Genomic DNA, 15,807 nt, shown 5'->3' on the forward strand with positions numbered 1-15,807 from the left:
CTTCGATCACCTCAGAAATGAGCTCTTGTCGACTCTCACATGCTGGTAAACTCAGAGAAGAATTCTTGGTTATTGTTGCTCTTCAAACTTTTATTATTGCAGAGAGCTGTTTCTGGTCACCTCAGATAGAAGCTCTCTTTGCTCCACACATTCTGGTCACCTCAGATAGAAGCTCTCTTTGCTCCACACATTCTGGTCACCTCAGATAGAAGCTCTCTTTGCTCCACACATTCTGGTCACCTCAGATAGAAGCTTTCATTGTTCTCACCTGAGAGAGGATTTTCTGTTGCTTCTCACACTCCAGTCATCTCAGAAAGGAGCTCTCGTTGTTTCTCGTACTCTTCACCTCAGAGAGGAGCTCTCATTGCTCCTCATGGTCTGCTGACCTCCCCTCACCTCTCCGCTGGCTCCGTGCCAGGGCTGCTTGAACCCTTTACTCCTGACGGCCTCCTGCAGCTGCCCCATTCTAGCTCGAGGATCTGTGACATGGGTATTTGGGCTTTAGCAGCTGCTCAGCGCTCTTGGTTATTTTTGTTCAGTACTTGACTGTGGCAGCAGTAGAGGTGTCAGATAAAGTGCTGGAGGGATGTTCTAAAGATACAAAGGGGAGGGAGAAGGTGCCACACAGAAGGCTGTTTTCTTCCTTTGAAGAGCAGTAGTGTTTCGTCTGAAACCCCTGAGTGAGTGTGAGCGAAAAGTTCAGTAAACTCCAGTTGAATAAACACCAACATGAACTGGTCTGTCCTATTCTGCATATCGTCCAGACTGATGTTTTTCTGCTGAAGAAGAATTACCAGATGTTGGGATATACAGAATGAAACGCCGCGCTTTACTCAGAAGAACAGGCAGCAGTATAAATGGCACCTGTTGGCCAAGGAAAAGTCATCCCAGTACAGGCTCCATGTTTACATGTAATACTGACGCTGTGGAAACTGATTATATTTGATTTTACTTGCAAATTGTAGTTCCCTGTTGACTGGTGGACAGTTTTAGCCAGTGTGATATTATTATATATACACACATTTGAGAATACTCAGTAATATAGGCTAACTGCATGTCTGATTTGAAAAGATTCTTTACAAAGAAGTTTTGGTCCCGAGCCCTGATTTTTATAAGTGCACATGCATGTGCAGAGCGGATCAGAAGGGGCATCGCATGAAGAGCGTCCCCGCAAGTCCTGCCCTGTTTGCAGTGCTGCTGTGACCCTCAGCCCTTGAGCTCTTGGAGAGACCAGGCCACCTGAGTACGGCCGGGGCAGAGCTTGCCTTGTTTGGGCTGGCGTGACGGACATTGCCACACCGAGTCGTCTTCTGTGTGTGTGTGTGTGTGTGTGCGAAAGTGTGTGGGTTATGGGAAGGGTGGGAAGGGCTGCTGCAAGTGTCAGGCAGAGCAGCTGCTGGGCAGGACAGCAGGTGTTACTGGACGTTTCCAGGAGCACTGACATTGTATTTACCATGTCCCTCTGCCTCTCACCTGAGCCTCCTTCCCCCATGACAGCTGTAGACCTGCATATAATTCAGTCAGTCCAGTGTACCAGTTCTGTGTATCAGTGTTCAAGCAGTTTATGGTGGAAATCCTTAATAATCTATTCTTTATAAGGTTATAAGAGTCAGTGACAAGGATAATAAATGAATAGGCTGTGGGAAATGTGCGTTTTTTGTTTGCAGAACCCCTGCGATGCATCTTGATTTTGGTGACCTCTTTGCACTGTGCCGCTTCACTACCCTGCTCACCTGGTCCTTTTTTTTTCTTTTTTTGCAGGTGACAAAAAACAGAAGGTTGGAACGATGCCAGATTCACCCGCTGATGTCAAAACGCAACCGAGATCGACTCCGCCCACCATGCCACCCCCTCCCCCCACAGTGAACCAGGCCACCAATCGTAGTGCCTCTTTCACTCCTAACACTAGTAAGTCGCAGTTATCCCGGGTAACTTTGTATTGGTCAGCTGTCCAACACATGACATGTGAATCGCTTTCACAAATAATTTTAAGATTTAGGGTGAATACTGCGAAGTGCGGTGTACTTTGCAGGCTGAACCGCATCTTGTTGCCAGGCTGCAGTGCAGGTGGTTAATTTGGGTGTGCAGTTGTGTGTAGCTGACACTGTAGTCACCCTCTGTACTTCTGTACTATTACCTTGAGGTTTAGCAGCTGCAGATGTCCTGCCTTTATCTGGTTGTTTCTTCCCTTGCCACATGCAAATCAGATGGCTGCGTAAATGCCCGTGGGGGGACGCGGTGGCAGTTTGCAGCTACGTCTGCGTGGCTGCAGGTGGCAGGTGTCCTGTGTGGGTGTGACCGCATGTCAGCCGGTGGTCCGCTGTGGCCATATCCACTGGGTGTGCTTTAGTGCGAGAGCTTTGTTTACAGACAGCGGTCTAGTGGCGGGTACCCGACTGGTTTCTTCCCTATATAGCAACGCTGAGCCGTGTCATTTCATCTGCCATGGCAACCACCCCAGCTGCCCACCCTCTGCTTCAAAAACTCACCACAGAGAACATATTCCGGAACTCTGAGTGAGGTCAGCAATGGAAGTACCTATCTACTGCACTGGGCAAGGCACAATCACAAAGAAGGAGAGCGACGGAGTCAAATTTCATTCTGAAGTGTACCTCTTCATTTACATGTATTTTGTTAAGGCAAAACTCCTTTGTTCTGGATACGCGACATCCTAAATATAACAAAAGCACCTTTAATTACATCATTTTCCCAGCTGCAAAACGAAACCATTGTTATGTGTAAACAAATGCGCATGCTAGCGGCCGATGCTGTTTTAGGAGCCTGATGATTTTTTAGGTCATTTAAGAGGCCGTTAGTCTACGCGGGGCCATGGGGGAATAAGGGAGACCTGAGTCATTTTTCTCAGTAATGCATGGTTTGGAATGCTGGCACCGGTGGGGGTGGTGGTGGTGGTGGTGAGGGGGGGGTGATTCAGGACCTGAAAGCTGCCTTCAGCTGGCGGACATGTGCGCGGACTGATTTAGCAGCACACCTGCTATCGGAATAGATGTAACACAGGCTGCGGGGATATTTTTGGGTCTGCTTTAATAAGTTCCCCTTATAGCTGCGTTCTAGTGAATGAGTGGGGCACGTGGACCAGAGGGGGCAGGGGCTGGGGGGCAGTAGGGAGGTACTCAAATGGTTCCGATTATGAAAAAGCAGCAGAAGGTAACAGTTTTAGTCTGTAGACTACGCCCCGCTTGGAAACACCAGTGCAGTTGTAATTCCTTCATCTAAGGCTTAAGTGCATCAACTTGCACATTTTGTTGCATTTCTCATGTATGCCCTTTGGCATCCACTTCGCCCCAGCGGGAATCGCCCAGTGAGCAGATCAGGGAGGAGCGGGTGGGGGGCTGCACGTGGTATGACCACACTGTCCCACGTCCTGGTGTTTCCACAGTGTTAAACGGGAGCGGCCACTCGCCCACGGCGCTCAATGGGGCTCCCTCCACCCCCAACGGCTTCAGCAACGGGCCAGCCATGTCATCCACGGCCTCGCTGTCCACCCAGCAGCTGCCTCCCGCCTGCGGCGCCCGACAGCTCTGCAAGCTGAAGCGCTTCCTCACCACGCTGCAGCAGTTCGGCAGCGACATCTCGCCGGAGATTGGGGAGCGCGTCCGCAGCCTCGTGCTGGGCTTGGTGGTGAGTGGCTTAGCGTGCTGTTTAAATACACAGCTTCCTAACCCCTTAAGGATTCAGGCTCAGATCCCAGGACGAGAAGGATGTTTACTATGATCTAAAGTATCCAGCCATGTAAATGGTTAATCTTTCATTTTGCTCTGGATGTCAGTTAACGAAATACATGCTCGATTTGAGTTCAGTGGTGTGGCAGATGTTGGGTGTAAATGAGTCACTCTTGGAAACCTGCAGGACTGTGGCCCTTGATTTGGAGCTGCTCTGCTCTTGTACTGTGTGATGACATCATCTCCACGTCTTCATCAGGCTTCTTCATTTTCTGTCTCTTTGGCATGTCCTCAGAAGCTGCCCACCTCACACTCATGACCCGTCTTGCTCATTGCTGTCCGCAGAACTCAACCCTGACTATCGAGGAGTTTCATTCCAAACTCCAGGAGGCCACCAACTTTCCCCTCCGCCCCTTCGTCATTCCTTTCCTGAAGGTAAGGCTGTCCCCTGGTCCCCTTGGCGCTGGCTGTTGAAACCACTCACTTGCAAAAGCATGTGCGGCACGCCTCAGGCTGGATTTGCCTCGCTGCTGCTCTGCACTGTCTTTCCGATGTGTGGATATCAGTGAAGCGTAGAAGACAAAGAAGCAGACCTGGATTTCCGCTCGGTCTGTTTGGCGTCCTGAGAACACCCATATGGCAATGATTGTCAATTAATTAAATCTGGCATGTGTGTGTTTACGCCGAACCTGTCGCCGCACTGTCTTTGGGGGGAGCGGAGTTGGGCGGAGAGGCGTCGAATGGGGAGCAGAGATTTTCTTGACAGATGTTGACAGGCTTTTCTGTGGCGCCAAATGTCGCTCGATGATCCTCCACCTACTGTCACAACATCCTTGGTTGGCTGTGTCAACAGTCCCCACCCCTTAACCTGCCATTTTCCTTTAGTGGCCGATTAATGCCCCTTCAGGAGGCTAAGCCTCTGGGTTATACAATGTCCTAAATATGACTGTAGCCCTGGCTGTTTCCTGTACTCACTGCTATAAGGTCCATGCTGTCAGACACACACACTTCATATACACACATACACACACACATACACTTTGTGTAAGATCACTGTCTTAGTGTGTACTGTGCTCAGGGACTGTGGGAGATATGGGCTGTCAGTGTCGTAGTTCCAAGCGGAGATGAAAAAATGAGTGAGGAAGAGAAGAACATGAAGCTTCCATGTGCCTTCAGATGTTCGGCAGTGCTGGCTTTATGGATTTATTGGGATTTTAAAATATATAAATAACATCTTGTCATCCATGAGCAGTGGGTAGAACAGTTTAGAGCAGAGGATGTGTGACCATGAAGCTCCACTGCTCATTATGGGCTATGACTTGTCTCATCCTCCTCTCCCTGTCTTCCCATGCAGGCCAATCTGCCCCTCCTGCAGAGGGAGCTGTTGCACTGTGCCCGCATGGCCAAGCAGACGCCGGCCCAATACCTGGCCCAGCACGAGCTCTTGCTGCTGGATGCCAACGCCAGCTCGCCCCTGGATTCCTCTGAGATCTTGTTGGAGATCAACGAGCACGGCAAGAGACAGACTCCCGACAGGTGAGGCACTACGGTCTCGGACTGCACCACTTCTCTACCGATTCCAGATCATTTCAATGCATGGTGATCTTGGGCCATCCCATGCTGGAGATATATTGGCCATCTTTCTCCATTGAGCAGTAGAGGATAGGGCAGATGCTGTGGTTGTCGTATGAGCGACACGCTTAAGTGCCCGGATCCTGAGCATCTTCTCTCACACATCCAAACGCTGCCGAGGATCTCGCCCGCCATGTCTCCTGTAGCCTCTGAACATGCTGCATCAAGAGAGAAGGAAAAAAAAACTCATTGTAATTTAAGATGCATATAATCTTTTTCCCTCCCCGAGTTTCTCTGAAGCTGCCCATATGTCTGGGATTTGTCCAGATGGTGCTTTGCTGAACCCCTGCTTGAGCTGATCCAAGCGGGGAGGTTGGGGTAGGGGGGGGGGCTCTATTACTTCATCCTGAAAACTGAGTGTACTGGGCTATCTGGTCGGATGGAGAAGTCCTGTCCATGGTTTGGGGGGGGGGGGGGGGTGGCACGCAGCAGCCAAGCTGTTTCGGCGGTGATGAGTTCTGGAGTGTAATCGTTTTTGTTGGATGATCGGACGGATTCCTGTCGGTGTTCCAGTGTGTTGAGGAAATCGTCGACATGCTGCGGGGAGTGGGGAGGGGGGGTGCTGAGACGCAGGTGGGAAAGGACGTCCCAAGCACTTGATGTCTGACCAGGTGGCCTCACTTCCCATCAGGACCAAAGAGAACAGCGCGGAACGGGATGGTCTGCATACGGAGCACCTGACTAAGCGGCCCTGCACCGTCAGCCCCAGCCAGCGCTACAGCCCCAGTGGCAGCTTGGCTGGCCACCCACCCCCCAACGGCCTAAACGCCCATCCTCCCAACTCCCTGGCCCACTCGGCAGTGCCCACCCCTCAGCACTACCGCCTGGAGGACATGGCCATGGCCCATCACTACCGCGATGCCTACCGGCAGGCCGAGCACCGTGAGGCTCGGGACCGGCACCGGCAGACGGGTGAGCCACCCCATTTAATTATCCCACTGGGGGCATTTCTGTTGTACTTTTGGGTGCAGGGCCATTTCTATATACATGTCAATCTGGGCGAGTGAACCACTGCTTTCATTAAATTACGGTGGACATTAGGGTAATGAAATACGGTATTAATTATCTAAAACGTCCGCATATATAATGGATTTTTGGAACTTCATTTACATGACGGCCTCGCGCTGTTACGTTTACCTCCCTGGGCCAGCTGGGGGCTGATCCTTGACTGGGGGTCTCTTTGAGTTACAGCGACCCACGGCGTACGCCAGGAGGTCATCGACCACCGGCTGACGGATCGCGAGTGGGCGGAGGAGTGGAAGCACCTTGATAATGTAAGTGGCACTGGGGTTGTGGGTTGGGGCGGAGCTTATAGCCTCGGGGAGAAAGTGATGGTGTCAGTTTTAGTTGGGGCTGGGTTGATGGAAGGACAGAAGTTATTATTTATAGTAATAGTGCGGTAAACACCAGGTGTCAGGTCTGCTGGATGTCACACTCTGCAGTAATGATCTCCAGCAGCCACAGTCTCTATGTAACCGAAACAGGCACAGCGGAGCTCTGTGTCCACAGGTGGTCTCCCATTGGCCCACTGACAAACGAGAGTCACACAGGGTGACGCCCCCTTTTAATTGCATTTTCCAATTGGATGCGCCGCTGCTTGTGGTGAACTTTTGCCCCCTGTGCCCGCTTCCCGTTCGGCACATATGCCCTCGTCGTCAGAGTGAAGGACTCTGGGAACAAACAGGCACAGCAGCCCTGAGTCTCCATGTGCCTCCTCCCCCCTCTGCCCTGCCCCCACCCTTCAGCTGCTAAACTGCATCATGGACATGGTAGAGAAGACGCGGCGCTCGCTGACCGTCCTGCGGCGCTGCCAGGAGGCTGACCGCGAGGAGATGAACCACTGGATCCGTCGCTACAGTGACGTGGAGGAGATGAAAAAAGGTGGGGGCTCCTCCCAGCGCCGCCCCCCCCTGCCTCACAACTCCACCTCGGGTACCGCTAACAGCAGCCAGACGCAGATTCTAGGTATTTCCTCTGCAAAAAATCCTGCAAGCATGCCAACGCACACATGCACACTGCCCACCATGTGTCCCATGATGCCTTCAAACCCTGTGATGCAGACTTAAAGCTTGTCCGTTGGCTCAGATGACGTGGCGAAAACACAGCACTCTTCCTCTCTGTGTGCCTCAGATCTTCCCCGAGATTTCCTACACAGGGCGTCCACAGGATACCTGCCTGAGGAGATCTGGAGGAAAGCCGGTAAGAGCCAAGCACCTGCCCGTCGCCTAGTTACGCGAGGCCAGGGGCCGCAAATCAGTCGAGTCATTAGGCGGAAGTGCTTTCCATCTGTCTCTTCGATGAAAGGCAGCTGCATTTAGAATCACAGTGAAAATGCAGTGACCCAGCATGTAAACAGTTGGGTGGCCTGGGTCAGACAGGGGTGAGGCTTGGGAAAGCCCATCCATCCATCCATTTTCCAAACCGCTTATCCTACTGGGTCGCGGGGGGTCCGGAGCCTATCCTAGAAGCAATGGGCACGAGGCAGGGAACAACTCAGGATGGGGGGCCAGCCCATCGCAGGGCACACTCACACACCATTCAGTCACACACGCACACCTATGGGCGATTTAGCAAGTCCAATTAGCCTCAGCATGTCTATGGACTGTGGGGGGAAACTAGAGTACCCGGAGGAAACCCCACGACGACATGGGGAGAACATGCAAACTCCACACACATGTGACCCAGGCGGAGATTCGAACGCAGGTCCCAGAGGTGTGAGGCGACAGTGCTAACCACTGCACCACCATGCCGCCCTGGAAAGCCCATTTACACAGTAAAATAAACTTTTCCATTCAGCCTTTTTTTTCGTCACAGCCTTTTCCTGATATCGTGAACTGTGACTTTCAATAGGACAGTTTGCAACTTTAAAAAACGGATGGAGAGAAGCCATCGAACCTGGGACAGGCAGGACACAGCCTAAAAGGTTTTACAGAGGTCATGTTAGACATAAAAAGCTGGAATGAGGATCGGTTTGTCTGTGGTGTGTCCAGGGGCAGCACACAGTCTGTGACTGGAATGCAGTCTGGGGACAGAGCACATTGTACTGTAGGGTCAGAGCAGTCATGACAGCCTGGGACAGAGAATACAGTTTGGATACAGATCAGAGTGTTGAGGCCGACCAATTTCTTGAGTATGGATCTATGCTGGGGGGTAGAAGGGCTTAGGTTTAGAGCAGGGCAAAGTCTTAAGGGTAACTGAAGGGTACACCTACGCTGGGACCAGAACTCAGGCTGAAAGTAGAATTCAGTCTGTGGGCGGAGTTCACGCTGGGGTTGGAGTTATTCTGGGGACGGAGCTTTAACCGGAGGGAACACCTATGCTGGTAGCAGAACTCAGGTTGGGGGCGGAGTTCAGTCTGTGGGCAGAGATGAGGCTGGGGTTGGAGTTCAGTCTGTGGGCGGAGCTCAGGCTGGGGTGGAATTCAGTCTGGGGGCAGATCTCAAGATGGGGACAGAGCTCAGATTAGGGGTGGAGCATAGGATAGGGGCACAGCTCAGGCTGGGGGAACAGCTGAGGCTGGGGGTGGAACACAGGCTGGGGACAGAGCTGAGGTTCCCAGTCGTGATTAGTCCAGTGTACAAGCGGCTATTGTGTATACAATCTGTGCTGCATTTTGACTGCCCTTTTAATTGCAGATGTTCTTCACCTAGGTACCACAAGCATACCGCACTCACCAGCACTAAAGCAACTGCAAAACAAACAGGGTGAGTAACGGCTGGCTGCTATTCCCACTGGTGCTGTAGGGTCCACTGGGTTGCTTGTGTCCCATATGATGCTGTCTCTTGGCCCACGTCCTACCAAAAAGCCAGTGAGGTTTCAGACAGACAGGATCTTGATGGAAAGAGGAGAGAAAACGTGGTGATTGACCCCAGTCCGGCTTTTCCTGGTCCGAGACATTAGAAACACTGCTCCCCATTCTCCGAGGGCTCATTACACTAGGATTTGCTCAGGAGTTGCCTTGATATAATTAATCAGCCAACTCAACGGCTTGGGTTGGTTGGGATGGGAGAGGAATCTGATGGAGTGTGATGGAATTGGTGCCGGGTTTGCTGAAGAGAGAGAGCAGGGATCGTCTGTCTAGCTTTAAATTTTTGTGGACGTGGGACAGCAAGAGGACTGTGACAGCTGTGTCCGAGGCCACAAACGACACAAATAAATCAGGGAGTGTAATCATCTTCCCATCTGTAGGGGCTGTTAACATGTAATATGGCTTGTGGGTTCTGCTGCCTGACCAAATTTTGAGTCAAGGGGTTTTATGAGCTTTTTCAGATAAAAAAAAAAAAAAAAAGATTTAAAAAAAAACAAATATTTATTAAATTGCTTACAAGTGTGTTCTAATAAAATCAACTAGGAGGTAAGAACCTAGATAATGAATTACATTTCAGAACTAAAGAGCATATTGTGAAATTATTTATTACAGTACAACTGAGTACTGCTTCGATATTACAAAATATCTTAACAAAATGGAAAATCTGGTTGCCTGTATTATGCAAGTAGGGGACATTCAATAGATTATGTGGTTTGTTTTTTATTTGTTTGGTAAAAAACAAATATCCTCAACAGAGGACACAGACTGATGACCGTAGAATAAACTTTAAAAGAAATTGGTTGTCATCAGCACTCAAAATGATTGTTACCAGACTTGTTTTATTCAATTATTAAGGACTTTCTGGCAGAATGTTTTAAATCTTGGATGATGTACATCTGTTTCCCGAGATAAAGCTTTAGAGTGTTTGAGTAAAGGACAATTACAGAAGAAGCCTGGGTTCAGGTCTGGGCTTTTGACTATCCTCTCTCTTTTACCCCCATCCCTTCTCTCTGTTCTTAGAGGAGGCTGTGAACGAGGTGAAAAGGCAGGCGATGTCAGAGCTCCAGAAGGCCGTATCAGATGCGGAACGCAAGGCCCACGAGATGATCTCAGCCGAGAGGTCCAAAATGGAGCGGGCGCTGGCCGAGGCCAAGAGGCAGGCTTCGGAGGACGCGCTCTCCGTAATCAACCAGCAGGAGGACTCCAGCGAGGTGAGAATCTCCTGCTCTTGATCGGACCTCTGCCAGGCACATGGCCGTACTTAACTCCAGTGGGAGTATGGCTGATGAAGATCATGGATATCTCTCAGGTCTCCCCTAAGCACCTGCTCACTCTCACAGCCGCTCTTCACTCTCAGGCGGAGGGTATGTCTGTCTACATATGGACACAAGTAGATGCCCAAAATATCCGTGTTGACGTGTCCTTATTACAGGCGCATCGCATGCCCTGTGCGAATGACCGTAGCCATGTTGACACATGGTTGGAGCCACAGGTTCACTGATACTTTATTTGTCATATGGTGGCAGCCAGTCCTGCACAGAGGTGGAGACAGCAGGGTAGGGTTATCTTTAAAGAACTGCCTGCAAGGATACAAACACTGACCATGTGCCGTCATTTGCGATATGAGCCTGAACCACTACTCTCAACTGTCAATGGGTGAGCAAACAGATTAAGGAGTCTCCACTGACGGACTCTTGCAGGTATTTGCAGGGGTCTCCTGTCTCCTGGCGGAACTTCAATAATGTTCATATTGGTCAACTGTCACTAGAGTGGGACTCCAGTGGATGTCCCTTCTGGTCTCCTGTCTCCACAGTGGGACTCCTGTATATGTCCCTACTGGTCTCTCCTCTTCATAATGGGACTCCAGTAGATGTCCACACTGGTCTCCAGTCTCCACAGTGGTGTTCCAGCAGATGTCCACGATGGTATCCGGTCTCCGCAGTGGGACTCCTGTAGATGTTCACATTGGTCTCCTGTCTTCACAGAGCTGCTGGAACTGTGGACGCAAGGCCAGTGAGACATGTAGCGGCTGCAACACTGCACGATACTGTGGCTCTTTCTGCCAGCACAAGGACTGGGAGAAGCACCATCACGTCTGCGGCCAAGGCCTGCAGAGCATGCCGCTGGGGACCCCGTCCTCCTCCTCGTCCTCCTCTTCATCCTCATCCACCGCACCACCCACACCCTCAGAGAGCAGCCCGCCAGCACCCCTGACTCTGCCTGGAGGTGGGACCAGCAGCGTCTCCAGCAGCCCCAAGGAAGTCAATTCCAGCAGTGCCTCACGGTCCGCCACTCCTGCCACGCCAGCGGTGTTGGACGGCGTGTCCCGCTGACTCCCGCCGGCCCAGCCACCGCCCACAGACTCTCCGTCATACCCCATTTGTAGTTAGCTATGCCATGGATACTGCATCCGCTTCTTAGTACCCAGAAGATCACGTTCTGTCAGCCCGAATCAGGTTATACCGTATGATTCCACCTCTCCTGTTTTAGCCATCCAAACACCCATGCACGTTCAGATGTCACAAGTGAAGGTTTATGGTATGGCCAAGCTATATTTTACCAAGAAAGAAAAATATTTTGAAAATCAATGGCTGGCTTTTTTTCCGACATTGAAATAAAAATGGACTGCACTGTAAACAGTACAGATACGGCTATTGAATCCATCTCTGTAAGCTTTCTAATATTTCTGATTTGCCTAATTTGCTTTGGTAAAACAACACGGTGGTGCCTAAGTCCAGAGTGGATTTTGTAACGATGCAGGAGCCTAATTCAGTTCATTGTAGGTCTGGGATCTGAACCATAAGGACGTAGGCACACCACCATGGCACAAAAGACAGATAAAAATCACTTCAGGAACCATCTCCAAGAGTAGGTCACTTAAGGTATCCCATGCTGCTGGGGTCCCCTCTTTGCTGGGCACTCGTCTACATCTCCCTGTTGCTCAAGGAGGGACATGACTTTACCATTTTATTCCTTGAGTCCTGTTCTGAAAGAAGAAATCTACATTCTTTGTGAAGGATTATTTTGATGGATTTTATTTGCTTTAAGAATAATACTAGTCCAAAAATTTTCAAAGAGAGAGAGAAACAAAAGAGGAAACCATGTTAACTACCTTGCTAGCGAGCCAATAAAATCGACACCGGACTCACCTCTCTGTGCTTATGTGAACCCAAATGAACTAGAAAAAAAAAACAAAACAAACACAATCCAAACCTTTTTTTATCACACTGCCAAAGTTATGAGGAGACTGGGGAAGCATTCGTCTTGTAACCAAAATGAGAGATACTTTAGCTTGTCCGTCAGCCCTGAAAACGGAGCAAGCCAAGCGGCAGTGACCAGGGACATCGACAGAGACTGTAGCTCACTAAATGCAGCACAAGATGTTTGGCTCAACGTGAGTCTGGCGTGACGTCTGGATTACTCTGAGGAGAAGAGAGAACGTCCACGTGACACTTAATGATGCCACCACCTTTGACCATAACCAAAACAGCAAATAACAGTAACGGGAGACTGCACAAGAATATTGGTTTTTGTAAATGAGAATGGAGTTAAAAATGAGTTCTGATCTCCAGTCAGTAATGGGTGTCAGATCTGAGATAAGCCTCAAAGAGTTACAAACTGCGGCGAACACTGACATCAGTCTCCTGTCCGGATTCATTTCTGTAGTGGAAACAGACAGGCAGACATTCGTGTGGGTTTAACTTTTCCAGTTTCCCTGTTTCTTTTCCAAAGCGCGACAAGACTAAAGAGACTCGTACTGGTGTACGCTGACCTCTCTCTCTACCTCCCCCCGTCCCTCAACTGCTCCTCCTCCATGCACCTCCTGCACCACCTCCCAGTCACCTCCCCTCCACCCTCTTTGACAGAACACTGGAGCAGATACCTGGGAAGACACAAAACTCATTTGTACAATACTAGTTTGTAGTTTTGGACCATGTGCTGTCACCGGCTTTTTTTTCTCTGCGACAGAAGGTGTGTCCTGACCATTCTTGGGATAGGGCGTGTCAGGACTTTGTCTTTCGTTTGATTGGGGCTGAACTTGAGCAAAGGAATAAATACTTGGTAAAAGACAAATGGTTGTATCCAATGGAATGCTCACGCAGAGTATTTTTATGGCTTGCATTATGAAACATTGAGAGGACAGGGGTGCAATATATATAATATATATAAGAAAAATTAGCTACTGAATGGAACCTCAACTGAACCCCATAGGGCATTTTATAAATATATAAATATAATATAAATTTATTTAAAATAATAACAGTAACTTAATGTGAATGTATATAGTATTTAAAAGAGGTCCAGACGTGAGTTTGCCAAATAAGAGAAATGTTTTAGTCATTCTCATGTCTTTTTTTATTGAAGGGATAGCAGTGACTCAGGCCGAATCTTCATTCTTTGGAAAATGTGTATTGTGTGTAAAAGGAGGTGATGGGGCGGGCGTTGGGGGGGGGGGGGGGGGGGGTTGGAATCGCTTTACAGAGATTATTATGAGGCTATACCCATTTACAGATGTCCCATGTCACTCCAGATGAACAATGATGTGCATTTGAGAAACCGCCATTTCTGTACATTAGTACCTTCCCTCACCCGAGCTCCTGCACTGTAGTGAGGTGTGGTCATCCAACACAAGACTTAATGTCACATTCAGAATAATGGAAGGCCAGCTTGATATTTCATGAGCTATGGCGGTGGTGCACGACTGCCATCTCCATGGAAAAGGAGGAGCTGCCTTGACTTATCTGTCAATCAAATCAGTGTCTCCTAATTACAAAGTACGAACACCGATATGTTGTGTTGTCTGGACATCCACAAAATGCTGCTTCTGATAAACGTCCCAAATGATGGAGGGGCATTAGAGAACCTTTCCAATAAAGGCATCCAACCACTCGCAGTAGTAGTCTGATGTTTCCCCACTCTAAGAAACAATTAGTTTTAATGCCAAACCGCTCATTTTCACAGTCATGCATAATAAAACCTACACATCATGTCATTCTTGTCCGTTTTCATGCTCCGACTGTGGACCCGCTGCCCTGTTAATCTTTGTAATGAATCCTCTACAATTAGAAAAGTCTTCTCAGAAGGAACAGGAAGCTCTAGAACAGAAAGTTCTCCAGCTGTTTTACCTGAATGGGCTGCCTACCTCTGAAATGGACCAAACATTGAAGCTCTTTGTCTCCCCAGCTATTTCAGTTTCCATGTTCTGTACCATTCTGGTTGGGACTGAACAGCAGAATAGGATTTTTTGGGTATGTTAGTGTTAATAGCTTTTCTTACCATTTATCGCATTACATATGTAAATTGTCTATTTTCATATTCCATTATTCAGATTAATATATGATATATGATATTTAAAATGTGATTAAACTGCAAGGTACTCTGAATCTTTTTGTGTGCATTATATATGGATCCTAATTGCATTACCTGTGTTTTGTTCAGCAAGTGTTTACTCGTGATAGGCCCCTCCCCCATATTACCTCTTGCTCAGTGGCTCTGCCCTCTCTGAAGCTGAATTCACCCCCTAAAATGAACGTGAGTTGGTAGTCATTCAACATAATGTTAAAAGTGGTAAAATACATTAATTTGGTTCCTTGTTCTTACATGCATATTTGCTCATTGCTCATATGCAGTTTATATTCCCAATCTATTGAGAAAACATTGAGGGAGAACTAATTGATTTGCAGTGTTAATCTGCATGCTAATAATGTAAGGGCACTTGAAAAAATGATTGGGAAAATTCTTTACTTTCCAACACAATGCTTGTTAAGATCAAGTTTGGTGTTTGGTAGAAGAAAGCTTGTAACTTTTCAAGGTCTTGTTTAGACTGCACTGAAGAAACACAACAAAGAAAATATAGTAAATACAAGCTTTTATTTGTCTGTGTTGGAAATTAAGCTAACTGTTTAAAGGCCTGTGCTTTCTGGTGTGTAGGGGCTAGAGGCTATACAACTGGATTTACAAGTTTGCAAGATAAGTTAATGCCTAAATTTTGACCAAAGCTATTACACAAAGCTGTATGGCCAAACAGTAAACAGCTCAGTTTTTATATGCTATGGACAGGTCTGTGGAAACAGTCCAAAACCAACTGAATTTGAAAACCAAAGTGTGTGAGATAGACTTTTGTGATCAAAGCACGCTTAGTTCATATGTATCCGTGAGCTTAGTTGTTTTTTTATTTTTTTAAGAAATCAAGATACTGCTTCTGTCTGCAAATCATATTTCCTGACCTGGAGCTTCACAGCTGGTGTTCTACACTGTAAAACCAAGACTCCTTTGCATATGTTTGTGAAACTTTTTACAGGAATTCAAAGAATATTGAGCGGCTGCAGTTTTTATCATATATCAGTAGAGGTATTGCAGAACCTTACTGTGGGGATTGGAGGATTAACTTTTGTGGCGCTCCTCACTGTGTTTGGTGGGTGTACTTGTGAAAGGTGTGCTCCATACTAATCACAATCATGATGAATTCTGTACTTCACACATTTAATGCTATCCGATCCACTGATTTGTTCATCTTTTGGCCACATATGAGCATGTAGCTGTGAGGGGGTTTGATTTTTCCCACAAGTGCTGGTCTGTGATGTTTCCACAGAGTACGGCTTTGGATCATTTGGCAAATTCACACAGAAGGGGAAGCAAAAAACTCTGGACCGTGGGCCATTAGGCTGTGACATGCTGAAAGCT

At 48.4% G+C, this 15,807-nt stretch overlaps 1 protein-coding gene across 5 annotated transcripts in view; it reads left to right on the top strand.

Moving 5' to 3' along the window:
• Window positions 1–13,551, top strand: part of LOC125705805 (protein CBFA2T3-like) — a 33,509-nt gene extending 19,958 nt beyond the window's left edge. For 2 of the 5 annotated variants that reach the window (XM_048972066.1, XM_048972070.1), the window contains exons 2-12: window positions 1,762–1,908; window positions 3,401–3,642; window positions 4,029–4,118; window positions 5,038–5,219; window positions 5,947–6,227; window positions 6,507–6,589; window positions 7,061–7,280; window positions 7,446–7,514; window positions 8,951–9,019; window positions 10,144–10,334; window positions 11,109–13,551. In XM_048972066.1, coding sequence (XP_048828023.1) covers window positions 1,762–1,908; window positions 3,401–3,642; window positions 4,029–4,118; window positions 5,038–5,219; window positions 5,947–6,227; window positions 6,507–6,589; window positions 7,061–7,280; window positions 7,446–7,514; window positions 8,951–9,019; window positions 10,144–10,334; window positions 11,109–11,456 — 1,922 coding nt within the window. In that variant the 3' untranslated portion in view covers window positions 11,457–13,551. The remainder of the gene's footprint in view (window positions 1–1,761; window positions 1,909–3,400; window positions 3,643–4,028; window positions 4,119–5,037; window positions 5,220–5,946; window positions 6,228–6,506; window positions 6,590–7,060; window positions 7,281–7,445; window positions 7,515–8,950; window positions 9,020–10,143; window positions 10,335–11,108) is intronic. The other 3 variants (XM_048972067.1, XM_048972068.1, XM_048972069.1) reach the window with 3 other exon arrangements.
• The last annotated feature ends 2,256 nt before the right edge of the window (window positions 13,552–15,807 follow it).

The sequence above is a fragment of the Brienomyrus brachyistius genome, chromosome 13 (genome assembly GCF_023856365.1).
Source record: "Brienomyrus brachyistius isolate T26 chromosome 13, BBRACH_0.4, whole genome shotgun sequence".
NCBI lineage: Eukaryota > Metazoa > Chordata > Actinopteri > Osteoglossiformes > Mormyridae > Brienomyrus > Brienomyrus brachyistius.